This window comes from Pseudorasbora parva, chromosome 23 (genome assembly GCF_024679245.1).
Source record: "Pseudorasbora parva isolate DD20220531a chromosome 23, ASM2467924v1, whole genome shotgun sequence".
NCBI classification, from domain to species: domain Eukaryota; kingdom Metazoa; phylum Chordata; class Actinopteri; order Cypriniformes; family Gobionidae; genus Pseudorasbora; species Pseudorasbora parva.
This window is the reverse complement of record NC_090194.1, coordinates 37,667,255-37,694,217: the sequence shown is the minus strand read 5'-3', so window position 1 is coordinate 37,694,217 and position 26,963 is coordinate 37,667,255. Positions and strand designations below refer to the sequence as shown.

At 39.0% G+C, this 26,963-nt stretch overlaps 1 protein-coding gene across 1 annotated transcript in view; it reads left to right on the top strand.

Annotated features, from left to right (window-relative positions):
* zdhhc8a (zinc finger DHHC-type palmitoyltransferase 8a) overlaps positions 1 to 21,757 on the top strand; it is a 46,025-nt gene extending 24,268 nt beyond the window's left edge. Inside the window, exons 2-10 of the mRNA XM_067432703.1 lie at positions 7,738 to 7,859; positions 9,575 to 9,732; positions 12,678 to 12,850; positions 13,848 to 13,950; positions 14,019 to 14,110; positions 14,441 to 14,543; positions 16,431 to 16,539; positions 16,623 to 16,729; positions 20,283 to 21,757. Coding sequence (XP_067288804.1) covers positions 7,738 to 7,859; positions 9,575 to 9,732; positions 12,678 to 12,850; positions 13,848 to 13,950; positions 14,019 to 14,110; positions 14,441 to 14,543; positions 16,431 to 16,539; positions 16,623 to 16,729; positions 20,283 to 21,047 — 1,732 coding nt within the window. The 3' untranslated portion in view covers positions 21,048 to 21,757. The remainder of the gene's footprint in view (positions 1 to 7,737; positions 7,860 to 9,574; positions 9,733 to 12,677; positions 12,851 to 13,847; positions 13,951 to 14,018; positions 14,111 to 14,440; positions 14,544 to 16,430; positions 16,540 to 16,622; positions 16,730 to 20,282) is intronic.
* Positions 21,758 to 26,963: the final 5,206 nt, after the last annotated feature.

The following is a 26,963-nucleotide window of genomic DNA, read 5'->3' as shown; positions in this document are numbered from 1 at the left end:
TTGGGAGCGCAAAACTTTGCGTCCCCTTGAGAAACTTTGCGCACCCTGAGAAACTTTGCGTTCCCTTGAGAAACTTTGCGCTCCCTGAGAAACTTTGGGAGCGCAAAACTTTGCGTCCCCTTGAGAAACTTTGCGTCCCCTTGAGAAACTTTGCGTTCCCTTGAGAAACTTTGCGTCCCCTTGAGAAACTTTGCGTTCCCTTGAGAAACTTTGGGAGCGCAAAACTTTGCGCTCCCTGAGAAACTTTGGGAGCGCAAAACTTTGCGTCCCCTTGAGAAACTTTGCGTCCCCTTGAGAAACTTTGCGCTCCCTGAGAAACTTTGGGTTACCTGAGAAACTTTGCGTTCCCTTGAGAAACTTTGGGTTCCCTTGAGAAACTTTGCGCTCCCTGAGAAACTTTGGGTCCCCTGAGAAACTTTGCGCTCCCTGAGAAACTTTGCGGTCCCTTGAGAAACTTTGCGCTCCCTGAGAAACTTTGGGTTACCTGAGAAACTTTGCGTCCCCTTGAGAAACTTTACGCACCCTGAGAAACTTTGGGTTACCTGAGAAACTTTGCGCACCCTGAGAAACTTTGCGTCCCCTTGAGAAACTTTGCGCACCCTGAGAAACTTTGCGTTCCCTTGAGAAACTTTGCGCTCCCTGAGAAACTTTGGGTTACCTGAGAAACTTTGCGTTCCCTTGAGAAACTTTGGGTTCCCTTGAGAAACTTTGCGCTCCCTGAGAAACTTTGCGGTCCCTGAGAAACTTTGCGCTCCCTGAGAAACTTTACGTTCCCCTGAGAAACTTTGCGCTCCCTGAGAAACTTTGCGCTCCCTGAGAAACTTTGCATTCCCTTGAGAAACTTTGTGTTCCCCGATAAACTTTGTGTTCCCTGAGACTCTTTGCGTTCAAGCGACCAATCACGCTTCAGTCTGACAATCCCATGGACGAGTCTGGGTTTGGTGGTTCCCAGGAGAACAGGACTTGCCTGACTGCATGGTGCCAAGTGTAAAGTTTGGTGGGGGTGGGGTTGTTTTTCAGGGGTTCTTTGCGTTCCCTTGAGAAACTTTGCGCTCCCTGAGAAACTTTGGGTTACCTGAGAAACTTTGCGTCCTCTTGAGAAACTTTGCGCACCCTGAGAAACTTTGCGTTCCCTTGAGAAACTCTGCGCTCCCTGAGAAACTTTGGGTTACCTGAGAAACTTTGCGTTCCCTTGAGAAACGTTGCGCTCCCTGAGAAACTTTGCGTTCCCTTGAGAAACTTTGCATCCCCTTGAGAAACTTTGCGCTCCCTGAGAAACTTTGCGTTCCCTTGAGAAACTTTGCGCTCCCTGAGAAACTTTGGGAGCGCAAAACTTTGCGTCCCCTTGAGAAACTTTGCGCACCCTGAGAAACTTTGCGTTCCCTTGAGAAACTTTGCGCTCCCTGAGAAACTTTGGGAGCGCAAAACTTTGCGTCCCCTTGAGAAACTTTGCGTCCCCTTGAGAAACTTTGCGTTCCCTTGAGAAACTTTGCGTCCCCTTGAGAAACTTTGCGTTCCCTTGAGAAACTTTGGGAGCGCAAAACTTTGCGTCCCCTTGAGAAACTTTGCGTCCCCTTGAGAAACTTTGCGTCCCCTTGAGAAACTTTGCGTCCCCTTGAGAAACTTTGCGTTCCCTTGAGAAACTTTGGGAGCGCAAAACTTTGCGCTCCCTGAGAAACTTTGGGAGCGCAAAACTTTGCGTCCCCTTGAGAAACTTTGCGTCCCCTTGAGAAACTTTGCGTTCCCTTGAGAAACTTTGCGCTCCCTGAGAAACTTTGGGTTACCTGAGAAACTTTGCGTTCCCTTGAGAAACTTTGGGTTCCCTTGAGAAACTTTGCGCTCCCTGAGAAACTTTGGGTTACCTGAGAAACTTTGCGTCCCCTTGAGAAACTTTACGCACCCTGAGAAACTTTGGGTTACCTGAGAAACTTTGCGGTCCCTGAGAAACTTTGGGTTACCTGAGAAACTTTGCGTTCCCTGAGAAACTTTGCGTTCCCTTGAGAAACTTTGCGCTCCCTGAGAAACTTTGGGTTACCCGAGAAACTTTGGGTTCCCTTGAGAAACTTTGCGCTCCCTGAGAAACTTTGCGGTCCCTGAGAAACTTTGCGCTCCCTGAGAAACTTTGCGGTCCCTGAGAAACTTTGCGCTCCCTGAGAAACTTTGCGGTCCCTGAGAAACTTTGCGCTCCCTGAGAAACTTTGCGGTCCCTTGAGAAACTTTGCGTTCCCTTGAGAAACTTTGCGTTCCCTGAGAAACTTTGCGCTCCCTGAGAAACTTTGCGGTCCCTTGAGAAACTTTGCGCTCCCTGAGAAACTTTGCGGTCCCTTGAGAAACTTTGCGCTCCCTGAGAAACTTTGCGTTCCCTGAGAAACTTTGCGCTCCCTTGAGAAACTTTGCGTTCCCTTGAGAAACTTTGCGTTCCCTGAGAAACTTTGCGCTCCCTGAGAAACTTTGCGGTCCCTGAGAAACTTTGCGCTCCCTGAGAAACTTTGCGGTCCCTTGAGAAACTTTGCGTTCCCTTGAGAAACTTTGCGCTCCCTGAGAAACTTTGCGTTCCCTGAGAAACTTTGGGTTACCCGAGAAACTTTGGGTTCCCTTGAGAAACTTTGCGCTCCCTGAGAAACTTTGCGGTCCCTGAGAAACTTTGCGCTCCCTGAGAAACTTTGCGGTCCCTGAGAAACTTTGCGTTCCCTGATAAACTTTGCGGTCCCTGAGAAACTTTGCGCTCCCTGAGAAACTTTGCGTTCCCTTGAGAAACTTTGCGGTCCCTGAGAAACTTTGCGCTCCCTGAGAAACTTTACGTTCCCCTGAGAAACTTTGCGGTCCCTGAGAAACTTTGCGCTCCCTGAGAAACTTTGTGTTCCCCGATAAACTTTGTGTTCCCTGAGACTCTTTGCGTTCAAGCGACCAATCACGCTTCAGTCTGACAATCCCATGGACGAGTCTGGGTTTGGTGGTTCCCAGGAGAACAGGACTTGCCTGACTGCATGGTGCCAAGTGTAACGTTTGGTGGGGGTGGGGTTGTTTTTCAGGGGTTGGGCTTGGCATAGAAGAGCGCTTCTAGAAGAATGGGAAAATATCCCCATAAACACACTCTTAAACCTTGAGGAAAGCCTTCCCAGAAGAGCTGAAGCTGTTAGAGCTGCAAAGTGTGGTCCAACTTCATATTAAACCCTACGGATTAAGAATGGAATGGGATTAAAGCTCAAGGCAGGCGTCCCAAAACTTTTGGCAATATAGTGTATTATTTTTGATGAGATTTTTTTTCTTTCTTTTTCATTGCCGCAATGAGAAATTGAAAGGCTTAATTTTTCACGTCATACTAAATATCTTATTGCTCGCTTCTTGATTGTGTGGGCTGAACATGAGGCGGACAGATTCAGTCATATACTGTACCACAGGACAGAACGATTGTTGAGGACTGAACCATTGCAGATGTGCTGGTGTGGGTTTTTCATTGTGGGTTTCTTATTGTTGGTTCTCTGCGCTCACTATAGTGTGTATTCATATGGATCCAGCAGTTTTTCAGGCAGACGAGTGTTTGATCCAGTAATCTGGGATTAGTGACGTACAGACCCTCCATCCCCCGTTACTACAGGACCGCTGCTGACACACATATACCAGATGCAAATGTGTCACGAAAACTAGACAATAAGAAGAACAATGTGACAGAAACAAATGTGCATGCACTTCAGTTGAATATCATGTTTCACCGTCTTTTAAGAGTTAGTTCCCCCATAAATGAGCCTGATGTTGATCTGCTGACCCCCAGGGCATCAACATGTAGGTGTGTGTGTTTCTTCAGGAGAACACAGATGAAGATTTTTAACTCAGCCGTTGCTGTGTGTCGGTCATATAATGATGTGAATGGGGAATAATTTTATGAGAGCAAAACACACATGCTTAGAGAACACACACACACACCCTGCTGCTCCTGACGACACACTGATGTCTTACAGTTTTTCTCAGTCGCTTTGGTACAGTTCTCAGATCAGAATTGAAACTCTCCAAACTACCTGTTCAATTCTCTCATCATTGTGTCACTTGTGCACATCAAAAAAGCAGTTTCTCATTTCTTTGAACAAGTTGCATATGTGTTCCATGATAATGATTTCCGTACATCTATGCAAATGATTGTCCAATTCTCTGTTGTTTCCTACATTATCAGTTGCTTATGTCATGTTGATCAGAATGTATTATATTGGGTCTCTGTTGAATAGTCTCACCCCCACAACCTTTAGGCATTAGTTCATAGCATAAGTCTTTACATGCAAAATGGTTGAGCAAGTTGTCATAATGTGTTAAGAATATTTATAAATTTCCATTAGAGGTTCACATTTCTGGTTTAGTTTTTTTCTTTGTGCTATGCAGTGCTGTCTTTTTTTCTTTCTGTGTCGTGATGACATGGTCTGCCAACAAATGACAGTACAAACAGTAAAAGCGTAAATGTGAATCTTCTTGCAATCAAACTCCAACATGTAACCTACAATTGACAATAATTGTAATCAAAACTTTAGCCGTAGTTTCCATCAGAACATCCCTCCAGAGTAAACCGTTATATTGACGACATGACTGAACAATCTGACTGTCTTATCCGTACACAAGGACTTGTCATTCTGATGGCACTGACATGCAGTGTTGGGGTTACAAAGTAACGGATTACAGTAACGATATTACTTTTTTGAGTAACGAAGTAAAGTAAAGCATTACACTAAAAATATCGGTAACTACACTACTTTACTAGACTATAGGAACGCGCTTTCGTGTGTTAGCCGAGTCGTGTTTGCCTGTGTGTGAAGTCTTGATCTGTTGAAGCGCTCCGTGCATGCGCTGCGTGTGAGATCGATGTGAGTGACGTAGCTCCTGGTGCGAGGAGAGAGACGAGGGAGAGGGGACAGTGGTGATCTTCACATTACTTTCACTTTAGATAGACATTTTCACTTTTCTACTGTCCAGTGATAATTTGGAAAGAAAACAGAATGGAAGCGTACATGTTAATATAGCAATGAATGCAACCTTAGCTGCGTGGAGAGGGCCAATTAAATGCCACACAGGATGACTTTTCTTTAGTTTTTAATGTTACCCTAAACCGTTTGACTGTTGCGCTTGCATCTCTTCCAAACGTTTGCATAGTATCATGCATGACGCGGCACTCAAGTAAAAAAATAATATTAATTCTCATCTCTAGACCTGCATATCGCATTTTAAACCACAAAATCACGTCCTGTGTGAATGGCCCTACACTGATTAAGAGATAAACAGCGCATTTCTATTTCAGTGCTTTTATTTAAACAGTCAGCTTGCCTCAGACGTTCAGTTTACTGCATCAACAACAAGCTTTTAAACAATTAACTACATTATTCTCTAGCTCTGTCCGTGCAATAAATGCACGTTCTTAAATGAGCGAGTTTTCAACTTTATCTGCTTGGCCTTGAATCACATTCATTCTCTCTCTTAAACATAAAATGAGCTTTATTTTTATATCTTTCATTAACCACTTAATTTTATTTTGTGTGTGTCATGAACCTAATAAAAAGCTGGTTTTGTTCGCAGGAGAAGAGTTTAGTTCTCATTATAGCCTCCTTTATCCTGTTGTTTGTGGATTTTACATGAGGCATGTTTCTTAGTGCACACAGGGATATTGTTCTTACATATGGTATTACATGTAAACATTTATACAATAAGCACTATATGCTGACAGGCTAAGTGATGATAGGGCTATGATGCTTGACCATGGATCCACACTAAGAAACGGTAAAGTAAAGTAATAAGTAGTGAAGTTACTTTTCAAATGCAGTAACTAGTAAGTAATCTAATTACAATTTACAGAAGTAACTAGTAACTAATTACTTTTATTGAGTAACTACCCCAACACTGCTGACATGTTCATTGACACAGATATTTATATATATAGATTCCTTATTAGTGCCTGAATGAGGCGTCTACATAATATCTATCTATGATCGCCCCAGTTTGACCTCATCAGACGGCAGTAATAGCGGATGGGAACACTAGATGAGATTCGTCTGATATGAGGTAAAAATAACACAAATACTGTTGTGTTCCTCTCAGAAACCGATCGGTTCGTGTCTTCAGACATCAGTGTGTCGTCACGAGCAGCAGGGTGTGTGTGTGTGTTCTCTAAGCATGTTTTTTTGTTTGTTTGTTTTCCTCCTATAGAATTGTTACCCATTCACATCATTATGACTGGCAGACTGCAACGGTTGAGTTAAAAGAAGAAACAAACACACCTACATGTTGATGCACTCGGGGTCAACAGATAAACATCACATTTTCATTATTTGATGAACTTAACCTTTAATTTGACTACGGAAGCCCATTTCCGCCACATAAGAGATGGTTTGGTAAATCATAATTATGAGATGAAGTCGAAATTATGACACAAAAGTCACAGTTATGATTTATAATTTCAAAATTTACATAAATTTAAATTATGATAAAAAAGTCAAAACTATGACATACTAAGTCATAATTACGAAATAATTCAAATGTAGTAGTTGTGATAAGAATAGTCAAAATTGACTTTAAAGCCAAAGGTATGACTGATAAATTAAAATTATGGGATATAATTATGAGAAGAATAGTCAAAATTGACTTTAAAGCCAAAGGTATGACTGATAAATTAAAATTATGGGATATAATTATGAGAAGAATAGTCAAAATTGACTTTAAAGCCAAAGGTATGACTGATAAATTAAAATTATGGGATATAATTATGAGAAGAATAGTCAAAATTGACTTTAAAAGCCAAAGTTATGACTAATAAGTTGAAATTGACTTAAGTCATTATGATATAAAACACTGAAGTTGAAACTGACATAAATTCAAATTATGACACAAATTGAAATTTAATCAAGAGATGAAAGTCGAAATTATTACACGCTAAATTGAAATTGAGTCAAAATTATGACATACTAAATTTAAATTATTAGTATAAAAGTCATAAAAAGTGAAAATTATAGCATGCTTAGTTAAAACTGTGATAATTATGAGATGAAAGGTTGAAAATATGAGTCAATGACTTAAAAATGATTACGATACAATTTCGACTGTCATAATTAAGAATTTTAATTTTTTTAATTTCAATTGTCATCAGTCAATATCCACTATTCATCACATAATTATATTTTTAAATCTGTATTGACTTAGTATGTCATAATTTTGACTGTGTATGTCATCCTTTAGACTTTTTATGTCTTTTTTTATTACTTTTCTTGTGTGTCAGATATGGCCTTCCACACACAAAACATTCATTCAGTGAATATCTGAGTTTAATCTGCGTCCCAGCGGCTGTGATTACCTCTCCATTTAATCTCACGCTCCAGATGTAATCATCCCCTGTTCCCTTTTTCATTTTTCTGATCCACACACTCATTTTTGTCTTTGTGTTAGTCCCTCAGGGGCCGACTAGCCTCTCAGATGTGTGTGAGATGGAGCTTCAAACACCACAAAGGCCAAACACGCATTGATTCAACTTTTGCTTGTGAATTATTCAGCCCGAACCACATTTGATCTAAAAGATGGAACAATGACGGCCGATCTGAAATGATTATTGGTGCATTGACATGAACTTGATGTCTATTAACATTACTCAGTTTGATTGTTCTTTAATAAAAAGATGGATTCTTAAAGTCAACATGAAACGGCATTTAAAACCTCTTTTACTTGGTGCATTTTGATCCAGAACGGCTGAATTGCTGCATCTTTTGCTCGCAGGTGTCCTTGGCTCGCTCAGAACGTGTCTCTCGTTTTCCCGCCATGTGCCGGAGTCGTGTTCCTCTTTGTTATGGCAAACTTCACCATGGCAACGTTCATGGATGCCGGCGTGTTCCCGAGGGGTGAGTCGAGTGCATTATCACAGATTAATCTGAGCTCTGCTTCTGTAAACTAGTCTGCAGTCTTGTCAAAAAGGGTTTATTAAAGGGTTAGTTCACCCAAAAATGTAAATTCTGTCATTAATTCCTCAGGGGATCGATTCATGATTTGGATCGTGTGTCAAACTGCTGAAATCATGTGACTTTGGCGATCCGAATCATGAGTCGATTCACTGACTCATAACGGTTCGAATCATGAGTCGATTCACTGACTCATAACGGTTCGAAGCTTTGTTCTGAAATCGGCCATCACTATATAAGTCGTTATTTAGTGTTTTTGCGCACTAACTCTATTCTGGCCTCTTCATCAATGATTGTAGAGCCGCTGTAGTGAGATGGGCTTTGTAACGACGTCTTTAGTGCCTTTATGGGTCTTGAGAGAGGAAATGACATTGGTGTCAATGAAGGCCTTTCTGAGCCATCGGATTTCAACACTAATATCTTCATCTGTGTCTGAAGATGAGCGGAGGTCTGACGGCTGGACAACCACAGGAGGAATTAATCACACACTTTACATTTCTGGCTGAACTAACGCTTTAAAGCTACACTGTGTAACTTTTTTTGTTTATTCTTAGCTAAAAACACGTAGTTCTTTTAAAATATATGTGCTCATTAATGTATATTTACTTCTTTTAAGTAATAAAGTATTCTGGTAAGTTTATAATATGCCATTGAAAGTAAATACGGGTGAGGGGTTCGAATGCCGGCCGCCATGTTGCCCCTCCATCTTGAAAGTACAGTAGCCAAAGAGGGACATACCCGTAAATTCAAGCTTCGCCTTTCGCGTTTTTACACTCGATGGCACTCATTGACGAGGTCGAACTGGAAGCCATGATAATCTTGGACTAAACCGGCCACCGTAGGAGTTAAAACGAAATCAGAATTGAGAGGAACAGAAACTAATATTCACTGGATGGTCATAAACCTTTACACCGCTAGATGGGGAAAATATCACACAGTGGAGCTTTAAGGTTCCTAATGTTGTTTTAGCGTCTCCTACGGCAGGATCTCATGCTTCCGAGCTCAAACACACTTTAATTCTCTCATAATAATATTACTGCAGCATCAGCCCTTTTCTCTTAGTATCTGAAACGCTTCCATCAAGGATTCAGCCCCTAAGCTCCGCCTCTCTGAGAGCTACTCTGCAGTGATTGGTCAGAAAGCAAGCGCTCATTATCATATCTGAATCTCAGCTCTTGAAACACAGTGGTGTGAACAGTAACAGACTGCAGTGAGTGAGGGCGGGGCTAAGAGACGCTGTTCAGCCAATCAGGACCAGAGGCAGGCGTTAACTACAGGGAGTGAAGGCGGGGCTAAGTGACACTGCTCAGCCAATCAGGACCAGAGGCGGGCGTTAACTACAGGGAGTGAGGGCAGGCTAAGTGACACTGCTCAGCCAATCAGGACCAGAGGCAGGCATTAACTACAGGGAGTGAGGGCGGGGCTAAGAGACACTGCTATGAGAGGCGATCCTTATGCAAATGAGTTGCAAACCTACATATATTCAGCAGGACGTGAGACTGAATTACTGACGACTCGTTTCAGTTCAGAATCGTTTCATTCTTTTATCTTCAGTTTTACCTTTGAAACTTTGCAGAGCTTTTACAGCTTAATTACACACAGCATGAAAGGGAATATCTGAAAAAGCCTGAGTGCTGGTCTCACGCTCTGTGTTTCAGCCAATGAGGACGAGGATAAGGATGATGACTTCCGCGCGCCGCTCTACAAGAACGTGGAGGTGCGCGGCGTACAGGTGCGCATGAAGTGGTGCGCTTCCTGTCACTTCTACAGGCCGCCCAGGTGCTCACACTGCAGCGTGTGTGATCACTGCGTGGAGGTGAGACATCTGTCTGTCTGAGTGTCTGACTGTCTGTCTGTCTGTCTGTCTGACTGAGTGTCTGTCTGAGTGTCTGTCTGTCTGAGTGTCTGTCTGACTAAGTGTCTGTCTGACTGAGTGTCTGTCTGTCTGAGTGTCTGACTGAGTGTCTGTCTGACTGAGTGTCTGTCTGTCTGAGTGTCTGTCTGATTGTCTGTCTGATTGTCTGTCTGAGTGTCTGTCTGAGTGTCTGTCTGTCTGAGTGTCGGTCTGACTGAGTGTCTGTCTGTCTGAGTGTCGGTCTGTCTGAGTGTCTGTCTGACTGAGTTTCTGTCTGTCTGAGTGTCGGTCTGACTGAGTGTCTGTCTGACTGAGTGTCTGTCTGTCTGAGTGTCGGTCTGTCTGAGTGTCGGTCTGACTGAGTGTCTGTCTGACTGAGTGTCTGTCTGTCTGAGTGTCGGTCTGTCTGAGTGTCTGTCTGACTGAGTGTCTGTCTTTCTGATTGTCTGTCTGAGTGTCTGTCTGTCTGTCTGACTGAGTGTCTGTCTGTCTGATTGTCTGAGTGTCTGTCTGACTGAGTGTCTGTCTGTCTGATTGTCTGTCTGAGTGTCTGTCTGTCTGAGTGTCTGTCTGACTGAGTGTCTGTCTGACTGAGTGTCTGTCTGACTGAGTGTCTGTCTGAGTGTCTGTCTGTCTGAGTGTCGGTCTGACTGAGTGTCTGTCTGTCTGAGTGTCGGTCTGTCTGAGTGTCTGTCTGACTGAGTTTCTGTCTGTCTGAGTGTCGGTCTGACTGAGTGTCTGTCTGACTGAGTGTCTGTCTGTCTGAGTGTCGGTCTGTCTGAGTGTCGGTCTGACTGAGTGTCTGTCTGACTGAGTGTCTGTCTGTCTGAGTGTCGGTCTGTCTGAGTGTCTGTCTGACTGAGTGTCTGTCTTTCTGATTGTCTGTCTGAGTGTCTGTCTGTCTGTCTGATTGTCTGTCTGACTGAGTGTCTGTCTGTCTGATTGTCTGAGTGTCTGTCTGACTGAGTGTCTGTCTGTCTGATTGTCTGTCTGAGTGTCTGTCTGACTGGGTGTCTGTCTGTCTGAGTGTCTGTCTGTCTGTCTGATTGTCTGTCTGACTGAGTGTCTGTCTGTCTGAGTGTCTGTCTGTCTGTCTGTCTGTCTGACTGAGTGTCTGTCTGACTGAGTGTCTGTCTGTCTGAGTGTCTGTCTTACTGAGTGTCTGTCTGTCTGAGTGTCTGTCTGTCTGTCTGTCTGTCTGTCTGTCTGATTGTCTGAGTGTCTGTCTGACTGAGTGTCTGTCTGTCTGAGTGTCTGTCTGACTGAGTGTCTGTCTGACTGAGTGTCTGTCTGTCTGAGTGTCTGTCTGTCTGACTGAGTGTCTGTCTGTCTGATTGTCTGACTGAGTGTCTGTCTGACTGAGTGTCTGTCTGAGTGTCTGTCTGACTGAGTGTCTGTCTGTCTGTCTGATTATCTGTCTGACTGAGTGTCTGTCTGTCTGTCTGTCTGTCTGTCTGTCTGATTATCTGTCTGACTGAGTGTCTGTCTGTCTGACTGAGTGTCTGTCTGTCTGTCTGATTATCTGTCTGACTGAGTGTCTGTCTGTCTGATTATCCGTCTGACTGAGTGTCTGTCTGTCTGACTGAGTGTCTGTCTGACTGACTGTCTGTCTGAGTGTCTGTCTGTCTGAGTGTCTGAATGTCTGTCTGTCTGATTGTCTGTCTGACTGAGTGTCTGTCTGTCTGAGTGTCTGTCTGTCTGAGTGTCTGTCTGTCTGTCTGAGTGTCTGTCTGACTGAGTTTCTGTCTGTTTGAGTGTCTGTCTGTCTGATTGTCTGACTGAGTGTCTGTCTGACTGAGTGTCTGTCTGTCTGAGTGTCTGTCTGACTGAGTGTCTGTCTGTCTGAGTGTCTGTCTGTCTGAGTGTCTGTCTGAGTGTCTGTCTGACTGAGTTTCTGTCTGTTTGAGTGTCTGTCTGTCTGATTGTCTGTCTGAGTGTCTGTCTGACTGAGTGTTTGTCTGATTGAGTGTCTGTCTGTCTGAGTGTCTGTCTGTCTGACTGAGTGTCTGTCTGTCTGATTGTCTGTCTGAGTGTCTGTCTGACTGAGTGTCTGTCTGACTGAGTGTCTGTCTGAGTGTCTGTCTGACTGAGTGTCTGTCTGTCTGTCTGATTATCTGTCTGACTGAGTGTCTTGTCTGTCTGATTATCTGTCTGACTGAGTGTCTGTCTGACTGAGTGTCTGTCTGTCTGAGTGTCTGTCTGTCTGAGTGTCTGTCTGTCTGAATGTCTGTCTGACTGAGTGTCTGTCTGACTGAGTGTCTGTCTGTCTGAGTGTCTGACTTAGTGTCTGTCTGACTGAGTGTCTGTCTGTCTGATTGTCTGTCTGTCTGATTATCTGTCTGTCTGTCTGACTGTCTGTCTTTCTGATTATCTGTCTGACTGAGTGTCTGTCTGTCTGACTGTCTGTCTGTCTGATTGTCTGTCTGTCTGATTATCTGTCTGTCTGTCTGTCTGACTGTCTGTCTGTCTGTCTGACTGTCTGTCTGTCTGATTATCTGTCTGACTGAGTGTATGTCTGTCTGTCTGACTGAGTGTCTGTCTGTCTGAGTGTCTGTCTGTCTGCCTGTCTGTCTGTCTGTCTGATTATCTGTCTGACTGAGTGTCTGTCTATCTGTCTGTCTGACTGAGTGTCTGTCTGTCTGAGTGTCTGTCTGTCTGTCTGTCTGTCTGTCTGTCTGATTATCTGTCTGTCTCTCTGTCTGTTCAGTAATTTTGGTCTTCTGTCTGGAGTGAGATTTCTTTGGCATTATGGCTGAATCAATCATAAGCCACTTATTAATTTGAATCCTTAACCTGTTATTCCTTTCCTCCTTTTTTGAACAGACAGTAAAATATCTATAACGAGTAAAGCACGGAAGAGTAAATGTATGTTCTGTGCTGAGGAAAGTCTCTCTGGATCTGTGCAGGACTTTGACCATCACTGCCCCTGGGTGAACAACTGCATTGGGAGACGCAACTATCGCTTCTTCTTCCTCTTCCTCCTGTCTCTGAGTCTCCACATGGCTGCCGTTTTCTCCGGCGGTCTCCTGTATGTTCTGGATCATCTGGAGAACTTGTGGGAATTACACGCCGCCGTCACGTATCCTTCGGCTGACATGTTGGGTCCAGATCTGGACTGGGGCTATAATTCGGCCCTGGCAAACCCAGCCCATCCGGCCCATGAGGTCCTCCTGAATATTTTTGCTGCGGTTAGGGCCTTAAAGGGATAGTTCCCCAATAATGAGCCTGATGTTGATCTGCTGACCCCCAGGGCATCAACATGTAGGTGTGTGTGTTTCTTCAGGAGAACACAGATGAAGATTTTTAACTCAGCCGTTGCTGTGTGTCGGTCATATAATGATGTGAATGGGGAATAACTCTATGAGAGGGAAACAAACATGCTTAGATAACACACACACACACACACACACACACCCTGCTGCTCCTGACGACACACTGATGTCTGAAGACACGAACCGATCGGCTTCTGAGAGAAACACAACAGTATTTGTGTTATTTTTACCTCATATCAGACGAATCTCATCTAGTGTTCCCATCCGCTATTACTGCCGTCTGATGAGGTCTAACTGGAGCGATCATAGATAGATACCATGCAGGTTATATCAGATATATCAGACAGATGACCTGTTGATCATCTGTCCGTCATCGGCTAAAGCCCGCCCTGATGTTCTCATTGGTCAGTTTCTGTTGATCATCTGTCCGTCATCGGCTAAAGCCCGCCCTGATGATCTCATTGGTCAGTTTCTGTTGATCATCTGTCCGTCATCGGCTAAAGCCCGCCCTGATGATCTCATTGGTCAGTTTCTGTTGATCATCTGTCCGTCATCGGCTAAAGCCCGCCCTGATGATCTCATTGGTCAGTTTCTGTATTATAATTACTCCTCAATGGATCGAGTCCAGACCGAACTGCCTGAGATTAAATGTTGTGGCTGAGTTCAGCTGGTATCCAGGCTAACCAACATCATCACACACACACACACACACACACACACACACACACACACACACACACACACACACACACACACACACACACACGTCTCTGAGTGTTCAGTGCCTTGACGGAGTGTGTTCAGGCTGGCGGTCATGAGTGTGTGTGGTTTGTTCTTCATCCCTGTCTTGGGTCTGGCCTGCTTTCATCTGGTGCTGGTGGCACGAGGACGCACCACAAATGAGCAGGTGAGATCATATCGACACGGACCAAATCCTGCCAAACGCTGGACCTACGCTAAAAAACTTCTTCACAGGTTACCGGAAAGTTCCAGGGAGGAGTAAATCCGTTCACCCGCGGCTGCTGCCTCAACGTGCAGTTTGTCCTCTTCAGTCCCATTATCCCGAGGTGAGCGTCTCCTGATGTTATTTAATCTGTGGAGCACGGAAAGAGAACAGAAGTTCCACGCCAGCAATAGCTATAAAGGCCTTAATGTAAGAATTTTCAAGTGTTAGAGGGTTAGTTCACCCAAAAATCTAAATTCTGAAGATGAACGGAGGTCTGACGGCTGGCCAACTACAGGAGGAATTAATGACACAATTACATTTCTGGCTGAACTAGCGCTTTAACTCTTTCCCACAAATAATAGAAAATCCTGTGTTTGGTCGGGCAGCGTTTTCTCACAAATGTTTAGGACGTGATGTTTTGTGAGCCTTTATTCTGCTCTTGAAATCTCAGGTACACTGGGAAGCTCCGGGACAGATTGCCGGTTCCCATTCAGCCTCCGTTCCATCAGCCGCTCAGACTGACGCCTGTGAAGAGCTCTGACATCCCTGTGAAGGTGCGTTCAGGAACACTTTCAGGTCAAACATCTAACTTCACCTGCTCATAAACACACTCGCTTAGAGTTTAAAGATAAAGATAATGCCTATTTAGGACTGAATAACTGTAGACCCTTTAAACAGCATCTCATGTTTTCTCTGCTGTATGTTGAGATGTGATTCATTTTAGGGAATCACCTCATTTGAATGATTCAAAATGATTCACTAGGACTCAAAATGATTCACTAGGACTAAAAATGATTCTCTAGGACTCAATAAGATTCACTGGGACTCAAAATGATTTACTAGGACCCAAAATGATTCACTAGGACTCAAAATGATTCACTAGGACTCAATATGATTCACTAGGAAACAATATGATTCACTAGGACTCAAAAAGATTCACTAGGACTCAATATAATTCACTAGGACTCAAAAAGATTCACTAGGACTTAATATAATTCCCTAGGACTCAAAAAGATTCACTAGGACTCAATATAATTCACTAGGACTCAAAAAGATTCACTAGGACTCAATATAATTCACTAGGACTCAAAAAGATTCACTAGGACTCAATATAATTCACTAGGACTCAAAAAGATTCACTAGGACTTAATATAATTCACTAGGACTCAAAAAGATTCACTAGGACTCAATATAATTCACTAGGACTCAAAAAGATTCACTAGGACTCAATATAATTCACTAGGACTCAAAAAGATTCACTAGGACTCAATATAATTCACTAGGACTCAAAAAGATTCACTAGGATTCAATATGATTAATTTTGTTTCTTTGTTTTATAGAAAAGCATTTAGTGAAAAAAGATTTGACATTATAACATGCATACATCAGGCTCTGATTGAAAAACAATTATTTAAAGATATATTGATAAGATATAATTAAGCTTAAATACACAGCTTGACTATATTTGAACTATGAGTGGTGTGAACTAGTTTTATTTTACTATAATTTAGATACAGTTATAGTTTTTATTCATATTTTCCATGTTTTTATTTTAATATTTTATTGTGTTTTTAAGTATATCTATTGTTTAATTTATATTTTTAATTAGTTTTTTTCCCATTTTATTGAAAGTTTTACTAATTTTATAGTAAACTTTTTTTTAAAACTTTTATTAGTTTTTTTACAAATATCTGTATAGTTTTTATTTACATTTTGAATTGATGTATCAAAACTAACAGATATAAAAAAATTTAATGTATTAAAACTATTATACACACTTGCTTATACTGTATCCGATATTAAAATATCTTAATAGATTAAATTATATATATATATATATATATATATTATCTGTTTTATTTGAAGTTTTAGTAATTTTATTGTTTATTATTTGTATTAGTTGTTGTTTTTTTATTTTATATAGTATATGTATAGTTGTATAATTATGTATAATTTTCATATTTTCTATTATCATTTAAACTTTGAGTAATTTGATATATATTTAGTCATTTTAGTAATGTTTTGAAATTGTATATATATTTGTGTGTGTGTGTGTGTGTGTGTGTGTGTGTGTGTGTGTGTGTGTGTGTGTGTGTGTGTGTGTGTGTGTGTGTGTGTGTGTGTGTGTGTGTGTGTGTGTGTGTCTGTGTGTGTCTTTTTAATATTTATTTCCTCTTTAGTTATTTTAGTACATATTAAATTAAGTAAAGTTCTTGATAAAGCCTTTTCTGAAAGCTTCCTAGCATGCTTCATCCTGTAGCTCATGTTTATTTTAGTTCCTAGCATGTTTGATTTTTTTTAATGTTGTACTTGTTTTAGTAAAGCATGTTTTTATGGTATTAGTTTAATAACCCTGGTTTGTAAGGTTTCAGAGTAGCTTCCCACCCATCAGGTCTCTGTATCTGTGTAATGTTTGTGTGATTTTGATGTGTTTGTTTCAGTCTCCAGAGGAAGTAGATGATCCAGACAGCAAAAGTCTGACCAGTCCTCCTCCACTGCCCCCTAAACCGGATCCAGTCCTGCTCAGGAACCATCTGGCAGCTTTGGAAGGTGAGTGGAAGCCTCGAGCAGAATCGTATTTCTGGAATGAAACACTAAATGTCTTCCTTCCTGCCTTATTGTGCTTTATATAGAGAGTTTGCTCCAGTCCAGAGCCGTAATGCCTTCAGGACACAAAATGAATCCACTCCAGAATCCAGAGTCACCCATCAAAGTGCTCTACCAAGTTCCCAGAGATCAGGTGAGACCCTGTTCAGCTGCTTAGAGCTGGGCGGTATGACCACAATCTGTACCGCGATAGAAGTCATTTTCAACCACATGCCATCACACTATAGAAATTCTGCCTGAAATCAGAGACTCTACTAATTAAAATGAAAGCTATACCTTATATTTCTCAATATCATCTCTTAGATGACCACTAGTTTAATTAAAACAATTTTAAACTATCATCAGACTGTTTGACAACTGGTTATTTTTTATTTATTGTATCATTACTGATGCTTTTTCAATATTGCACATTCTCGCTTATACTGTATCAAAACTATTATACACACTCGCTTATACTGTATCAAAATGACCATTATCGAAATAACTTAATTACTTTCATGCATGTGTCAGAGCACTTTGGTTACTACTTTTTGTGAATTGCTTACGCTCGCTTAGAACAAAACCAACCTATATTTAAATCTCTTAATAAACAAAACAACCGATATTTAAATCTCGTAAAGAACAAAACAACCAATATTTAAATCTCGTAAAGAACAAAACAACCAATATTTAAATCTCGTAATAAACAATACAACTGGTATTTAAATCTCTTAATAAACAAAACAACCGATATTTAAATCTTGTAATGAACAAAACAACTGATATTTAAATATCTTAATAAACAATACCACCGATATTTAAATCTCGTAATGAACAAACAAACCTATATTTAAATCTCGTAAAGAACAAAAGAACCGATATTTAAATCTCATAATAAACAATACAACCAGTATTTAAATCTCGTAATGAACAAAACAACCGATATTTAAATCTCGTAATGAACAAAACAACCGATATTTAAATCTCGTAATGAACAAAACAACCGATATTTAAATCTCGTAATAAACAATACAACCAGTATTTAAATCTTGTAAAGAACAAAACAACCGATATTTAAATCTCGTAATGAACAAAACAACCGATATTTAAATCTCATAATAAACAATACAACCAGTATTTAAATCTCGTAATGAACAAAACAACCGATATTTAAATCTCGTAATGAACAAAACAACCGATATTTAAATCTCGTAATAAACAATACAACCAGTATTTAAATCTCGTAAAGAACAAAACAACCGATATTTAAATCTCGTAATGAACAAAACAACCGATATTTAAATCTCATAATAAACAATACAACCGATATTTAAATCTCGTAATAAACAATACAACCGGTATTTAAATCTCTTAATAAACAAAACAAACGATATTTAAATCTCGTAAAGAACAAAACAACCGATATTTAAATCTCGTAAAGAACAAAACAACCGATATTTAAATCTCATAATAAACAATACAACCGGTATTTAAATCTCATAATAAATAATGCAACCGATATTTAAATCTTGTAATGAACAAAACAACAATATTAAAATCTCTTAATAAAAAATACAGACTGATATTAAAATCTCTTAATAAACAAAACCGACCGATATTTAAATCTCTTAATGAACAAAACTACTAATGTTTAAATATTGTATTGATCGCTCAGACGTGTGTCAGAGTCACTGCGCCACTGATATATATGCTAGACAACACTATAAAAACAATATAGCTAGATATGAATTGTAACATCATCATCATATCACCCAGCCCTAAGACTTACATTATAGGCATACCAGTACGACTTTCTGTAAAGCACTTAATAAATACATTTGGTTTCTCAGACACCTCATGATGTTTTCCAGTATAAATATTGAACAGTAAAAATATTGAACTCATGATGTTATCCGGTAAAAATATTGAACAGTAAAAATATTGAACTCATGATGTTTTCCAGTATAAATATTGAACAGTAAAAATATTGAACTCATGATGTTTTCCAGTATAAATATTGAACAGTAAAAATATTGAACTTATGATGTTTTCCAGTATAAATATTGAACAGTAAAAATATTGAACTCATGATGTTTTCCAGTATAAATATTGAACAGTAAAAATATTGAACTCATGATGTTTTCCAGTATAAATATTGAACAGTAAAAATATTGAACTCATGATGTTTTCCAGTAAAAATATTGAACAGTAAAAATATTGAACTCATGATGTTTTCCAGTAAAAATATTGAACAGTAAAAATATTGAACTCATGATGTTTTCCAGTATAAATATTGAACAGTAAAAATATTGAACTCATGATGTTTTCCAGTATAAATATTGAACAGTAAAAATATTGAACTCATGATGTTTTCCAGTAAAAATATTGAACAGTAAAAATATTGAACTCATGATGTTTTCCAGTATAAATATTGAACAGTAAAAATATTGAACTCATGATGTTTTCCAGTATAAATATTGAATAGTAAAAATATTGAACAGTGTAAATATTGAACAGTAAAAATATTGAACTCATGTTATTTTCCAGTATAAATATTGAACAGTAAAAATATTGAACAGTGTAAATATTGAACAGTAAAAATATTGAACTCATGTTATTTTCCAGTATAAATATTAATAAGTTAAAATATTGAACAGTGTAAATATTGAGCAGTAAAAATATTAAACTCATGTTGTTTTCCAGTATAAATATTGAACAGTAAAAATATTGAGCTCATGATGTTTTCCAGTAAAAATTTTGAAAAGTAAAAATATTGAGCTCATGCTGTTTTCCAGTAAAAATATTGAAAAGTAAAAATATTTAACTCATGATGTTATCCAGTAAAAATATTGAACAGTAAAAATATTGAACTCATGATGGTTTCCAGTATAAATATTGAACAGTAAAAATATTGAACTCATGTTGTTTCCAGTATAAATATTGAAAAGTAAAAATATTGAACTCATGATGGTTTCCAGTATAAATATTGAACAGTAAAAATATTGAACTCATGATGTTTTCCAGTATAAATATTGAAAAGTAAAAATATTGAACTCATGATGTTATTCAGTATAAATATTGAACAGTAAAAATATTGAACTCATGCTGTTTTCCAGTAAAAATATTGAAAAGTAAAAATATTGAACTCATGATGTTATCCAGTAAAAATATTAAACAGTAAAAATATTGAGCTCATGCTGTTTTCCAGTAAAAATATTGAAAAGTAAAAATATTGAACTCATGTTGTTTTCCAGTAAAAATATTAAACAGTAAAAATATTGAGCTCATGCTGTTTTCCAGTAAAAATATTAAACAGTAAAAATATTGAGCTCATGCTGTTTTCCAGTATAAATATTGAAAAGTAAAAATATTGAACTCATGATGTTTTCCAGTTTAAATATTGAACAGTAAAAATATTGAACAGTAAAAATATTGAACTCATGATGTTATCCAGTAAAAATATTAAACAGTAAAAATATTGAGCTCATGCTGTTTTCCAGTATAAATATTGAACAGTAAAAATATTGAACTCATGATGTTTTCCAGTAAAAATATTGAACAGAAAAATATTGAACTCATGATGTTTTCCAGTAAAAATATTGAACAGTAAAAATATTGAACTCATGATGTTTTCCAGTATAAATATTGAACAGTTGTACTGGAAAGCTGTGCATGTTTTCTAGATGTTCCTTTGTGTGTTGATGTAGATCGGGGCAAGGATTTCCCCCCTGGTTCCCCAGGAGCACACGTCCGATCCCAGTCTCCTGCAGTCGGAGAGTGTAAACTCGCTGACTCTCAATTCCCGCTCGCTGAGTCTGAAACACTCCAGCCGCCTCGGAGCCGAACCTCTGGGTCCAAACCCGGCCCAAAGCGCCCTCAGCAGCCGAGCGGGAAGCCTGTCCTATGATAGTCTGACTGGAGGAGTCCAGATGGGATACAAGACGCCTTTTCCTCCCATGGACACGAGTCTATCCCGAGGCGTTCGTAACTGCAGCCCGGTGTTCATGAATATCAGCCGGCATTCGCCTCAACACCGCGAGCCGTCGCCGGTTTGCTACGACAGCCTTCCCAAACCGCTCATGAGCGCCATTCGGGAACGGCGCGAACCTGACGAAAAGGATAAACTTCCGGATTCCGTGATTTACGACACGCCCAGCAGACGCAGCCTTCCGCATGATTTCCGCGGCCCGTCGTCTCGTGGCCCGACTCCTCCGGCGTACGGATCGCGGGAGTTTCTCCTGAGCAGCGCGGCGTATGGATTTGGGAGCCGATCGCATGCTTCCTCATCCTCCTCTTCCTCGCTGACCCGCGGGCCTCGGAGCTCTCCGCTGCACTTTAACCACTCGCTCTCGCCCTCCATCTATCACTCTTTGGACCGGCCCATTCAGAACACGCTTCCCATCGCCTCCTACTGCCCACAGAAAGCACTGCCGATCATCAGAGGAGAAGAACGACCTGACCCTGAGCTGTGAGTCCCGATCATAGACTGTACAAAAATATGGCTGTAGTGTCTGTGACGTCACCCATTGGATTGTGAAAAGCCGTTCTGAAACGTAAAGTAGAGTCGAGCCGTTGCCATCTTGTTTGCATCGCGAGTCACTCCCGGATAACAAAATGGCCAAAGAGGCGAGATGTGGGCGGAGCTTAGATGACGCAATGACTATAGACGGCGGATAAATGGCTATCCACCTGTCACTCAAAGTAACCACGCCCCTTAATTATGCAGAACTTTAAGGCGTTATATAACATAAACAAATGAGTTATAAAAATATTCACCCCCTCACAGTCGTCATTAAGGGCAAAATTAGCCGTATACAATTTGTCCCAGGCTGTAAACATGTTTTATTCTGCTGTAAAGTTGGGAATTTTAACATAAAGGGCTCAATGAGATTCTGCTCCTTCTGGAGCCGCTCTAGTGGCCAGTGGAGGAACTGCAGTTTAAATCACTTCCGTATCGGCTTCAGGAGAGATCGCGGGAGGAGCCGCTTGGTCCCGATGTACATTTACAGACGTCACAGAGATCTTCGAAATATCCGGGAATTCACCGCAAAAAAAAAAAATGCTCTTCTTACTTAGTATTTTGTCTTGTTTCTAGTCTAAATATCTAAAAATTCTTACGTGATGCATTTACTAGATAGGTGAAATGACAATTTTCCATGTTTTCTTAAAGGAACACTACACCGTTTTTAGAAATAGGGCTTATTCAACATCTTTCCTACATTTAGATATTTGGGCAAATTAATTTTTGTCTGAGCGCATTGTTTTAGTTCGGCAGGGTCGCCGCTAGCTTAGCTTAGCATAATGAATGGAATCCTATGTTGCCAGCTAGCAAGCCCAGAGTAAAAGTGATCCAAAAAAAAAAAAACACCTATTTACTTCTTGTGGTCTGCGTATTCACAACGTGTACAAATAGTGATGCAGATTAAGACTGGGCGATTTAGGCAGATATTGGCTTGGGACTATATTATGAGGAAGCAGAGATATCACGGCTCATCCTCACGTCCTCCGGCTGTCGAGCGATCGCAGTGTGTTGCGTGATATCTCTGCTCTGCCTGGCTTCCTCATAATATAGTCCCAAGTCAAAATCTGCCTAGGAAACCGCCTAATCTTAATCTGCATCACTATTTGTACTCGTAGTGAATACGCAGACCACAAGAAGTAATTAGGTGGAGTTTTTTTGTTGTTTTTTTACTCTTTTACTTTTATTCGGGACATGCTAGCTGGCAACATAGGATTACATTCATTATGCTAAGCTAAGCTAGCGGCGATCCTTCCAAACTAAAACAATGCACTGAGACAAAATCGCATATCTAAATGTAGGAAATAGGTTGAATAAGCCCTATTTCTAAAAACGGTGGAGTGTTCCTTTAAAAATCAATATATATATATATATATTTTTTTCAGAAAACAAGCAAAAATATCTTCTGTAATTTTACGTATCTAGTAAATGCTGATTTAAGAATTGTTTGATATTTGGACTGGAAACGAGAAAAAGAAAAATAGTAAATCAGAAGAGCATGTGGAGCTCATTTCAACTCTTTGGTGAATCAATCGATTATTCGTCCATTTTTACAACTGGTCAACAATCTGCTCAGGAAAAATGTATGATTATTATCAGTTTTGTACATTTATTCTTCAGGATTCTCAGATGAATATAAAGTTCAAAAGAACAGCATTTATTAGAAATTGAATCTTTTGTAACATTATCAATGTCTTCACTGTCACTTCTGATCAAGTTAATGCGTCCTTTATGAACAAAAGACCTTACCCCACACTTTATTTTTAAAGTTTAAATCCCAAATTTTCGAACGTAGAAAATAAAAAATCATCTTTGAAATAGTCTATAAATAAAATCAGGCTTTCCGATTCCAGAATAGACCAATAGTCCAGCATATCCAGTATTAATCTCACATTATTAAGGACGCTGTTAGAAACGCAGACTGAGATTCATCTTTTAAACAATTACTGTTTTCAGTCCCTCTGCATATATTAACGCTAATATCTTATAATCATTGCAGAGCAACATAATGGGTCTCCAATTGTCCAGATTTGTAATATCTTTTTTTGTTTTAGGGAGTAGGGTTATTATACCAGTTTTCATTGTTGGAGTAAGACATCCCTCTTGTATACATTCAATAACAATTCTTTGATATCTTCCCAGAAGATTATGTTCAGTTTTTTTTTTTTTACAAACATATGACCTGTGTTCAACACTGATAATAATCATAAGTGTGTGTTGATCATGAGATCCTCATCTGAGAAACATGAAAATCTTAATTATTACAAACTTTTGACCGGCAGTGTATGTATTTTTAAAATGTATTTACAGTAATATATATATATTGCATACTAAAATTCTATTCTATGAGCAATTATTATTTAGTTCCTTTTTTTATATTTTAATAACTCCAGTATGGTGCTTTAAAATTAATCAAGGCAGTTATTTGTTAATTGTATAATAAAAGACAAATATATTTGTTTTGTTATTTCTGTATCAATATTGTGTTTTATAAATGATTTCTTGGCTAATAAAGTTTGATTTGTTGACTTGATCTTCTCTATATTATCTTCTTAAAGTCACACTGGTCTTTTCTTATCTAGTGTCCTTTAACTCCCGTAAAATATATTTACGATTATAATCAATTTTATGAGTTAATACTAGTATCTATAACATACGTCATATTTATAATATTTTATTAAGACCATCTTAATCGTATACGGAATTAAAAATAAGATAATAAAGGCTATTATAAATATAAATGAGTTGTATTATAGGGAGCAATGGGGCTAAAGGCACACCCAATGGAAAATCTGCTTTTAATCATGTCTAAGTTTTAAAAAATCTCTTTAGCAAAGTTTGCAGTATTTTCTGTTTATTTTGATGAATAAAATAATTGTTCAGTAAATAAAAAAATGTTAATATAAAATATTTTTAAAATACAGAAACTATTTTAAAGTGAATAATCGGAAAACACTGAATGAAAGAGATCCCATAATAACTTAATAAAGTTTTACAGTAGTAACCACTAAATATATTTGTATTATATGAAATGATTATTAGCCTATTTTTATTATAAATATGATGATTATCTCTAAAGTGGAAACCCAACTTAATATACGATATTTACCATCTCACTGCAAAAAATGCTTTTCTTACTCAGTATTTGTGTCTCGTTTCTCGTCCAAACATCAAAATATTCTTAAAACAAGAAACATTTACTAGACAAGCAAAAGTAATTGTCTTGTTTTGGGGAAAAATAACTCAAAATGAAGAGAGTTTTTGCTTAAAATAAGATAAATAATCTGCCAATGGGGTGAGAAAAATAATCTTGTTTTCTGTTTGAATTAAGATTATTTTTCTCACCCCATTGGCAGATTATTTATCTTATTTTAAGCAAAAACTCTCTTCATTTAGAGTTATTTTTCCCCAAAACAAGACAATTACTTTAGCTTGTCTAGTAAATACTTCTTGTTTTAAGAATTTTTTAGATGTTTGGTCTAGAAACAAGACACAAATACTGAGTAAGAAGAGCATTTTTTGCAGTGTTAACACTCAAAACTGAACACTGAAGATCCCACGCGTTACACCTGCATCATTATGGGATACTTTGTACAAACTTATTGTGGCGTATACATTCCACGAGACTGCACACTCGTCCCATTGATACGCATTCCCATGATGGTGTTGGTCTGAACAAGGTTATTATAGTTTTGCTTTTTTAAATTAGTTTTTATTTTATTATCGTTTTCAATTTTGCTACAAATTTCAGTTTAGTTTTAGTTAGTTTTACAAATGGTTTTGCTAGTTTTAGTTTAGTTTTTATTTTGCAAATACATTTCTATTTAGTTTTTATTTATTTAGTTTCAGTTTTAGTTTTAGTAATTATAGTTTAGCAGAGTTACCATAATGAAGTGTAGAGACCAAATCAAGGTTTTTAATTTCAGCAAAGTTTAATTAACAGATTAGAGTTTAATCTTACTAAACATCCTTAAGTGAAATCACTTGATAAACGAGCATTATTGTTTAAACCCAGGTCAGTCTTACAAAACATGCAGTAAAGTTGGGTCTTCACCTTTGAGCAAAAAAGCTTGAGTCAAACTATGACCTATACAGGATCTATCTTAAAGAACAAAATAGATGCAATGTAAAATATAAAAGTAAAAATTATAAATTCCAGACAAACTCACTCATAACAGATGAAATATTGTTAAACAATTAAAAGCTTATTTTAATTTCTTCAGTAGTACAATGTAGGCTAGCAGTGTCTACACACTGTTTTGCTCTGTGTGTGTGTGTGTGTGTGTGTGTGTGTGTGTGTGTGTGTGTGTGTGTGTGTGTGTGTGTGTGTGTGTGTGTGTGTGTGTGTGTGTGTGTGTGTGTGTGTGTGTGTGTGTGTGTGTGTGTGTGTGTGTGTGTGTGTGTGTGTGTGTGTGTACATGTTTTTCTAGCCTGGTGAGGACTTCAAACTGAATGCACACAGACTCGTGTCACCGTGGGGACCTAAATTGAGGTCCCCATGGGTACAAAAGCTTATAAATCATACATAATGAGTTCTTTTGAAAATGTAAAAATGTAGAAAGTTTCCTGTGATGGGTAGGTTTAGGGGCAGGGGCAGTGTAGGGGGATAGAATATATGGTTTGTATGGTATAAAAACCGTCTATATGGCAAGTCCCCACAAAGATAGCGCACCAGACATGTGTGTGTGCGTGTGTGTGTGTGTGTGTGTGTTTGTTGTGCAATAATTGTAAAGGGGACCAATGTCCTCACTTATCTAGTAAAATATTATGATAACTTACTAGTAAGGACATTTGACTGGTCCTCACTAGTTAAAAAGGCTTATAAATCGTTTTTATTTAAATCTATTGTTTTGCACGTTCTTGGGATGGGTAGGTTTAGGGATAGGAATTGAGTTAGGAGATATAAAATATCATTAACCTGATATAAAATCAATGGAAGTCCATGCAATGTCCTCACTTATATAGTGAAACAAACCTGTGTGTGTGTGTGTGTGTGTGTGTGTGTGTGTGTGTGTGTGTGTGTGTGTGTGTGTGTGTGTGTGTGTGTGTGTGTGTGTGTGTGTGTGTGTGTGTGTCCTGGCATTCCCTACTTTGTGGGGAAATGTCTCCACACAGATAATAATATTATTAGTAGTAAATGAATATGATAACACCTTTGAGCCTGTCAATATTATGCAAATATGAAATCTCAAACGCACAGTAGGCTAGTAACGTTATTTGCTAATATAGTTGCTGACTTTTGCGCCTGCGTCTCTCGTCACGTAAGAAACGGCATTCTAAAGCAGTGAGCTTAAAAGAAGTTCAACGTGCATCTCATTACCTTGTGTTATTTATCCCTTTCACTGCCACGGACGCATTGATTCTTTGTGAACTGCCGTTTAGGACTGGCGATGTGTTGCCTGTCTGCACGCGTCCGTCACAGGACAGCGGTTAATCTCCTCAGCTCACTTGACGCGCAGTAGCGCAACAGACACCCTCAACCGCCGCAGTCAGATTTTCCACCACATTAAAGAGAGCTTATTAACAACGAAAACGAATATTTATTTTTGCTAATTATTATTTTATTTCAGTTAGTTTTTTAGTAAGAGTAGTTAGTTTCGTTTAGTTTAAGTTTTTTATTTATTCAGATTTTTACATTTTATTTCAGTTTACGAAAATGTTTTTTGACCAATAGTTTTAGTCTTCGTTTCAGTTTTCGTTTACGAAAATAACCTTGGGTCTGAATGCGAGTCTGATTATGATCCGGTGTTGCCGCAGCAGGTCTCTCAGCCTCTGAGCCGCGCGATGGAATCACTTAGCCGGCCTTTGATCAAATATTAACCGTGCTGTGCGAGAACGAAAGGCCTTTATGGAGGTGTTTGATGTGCGC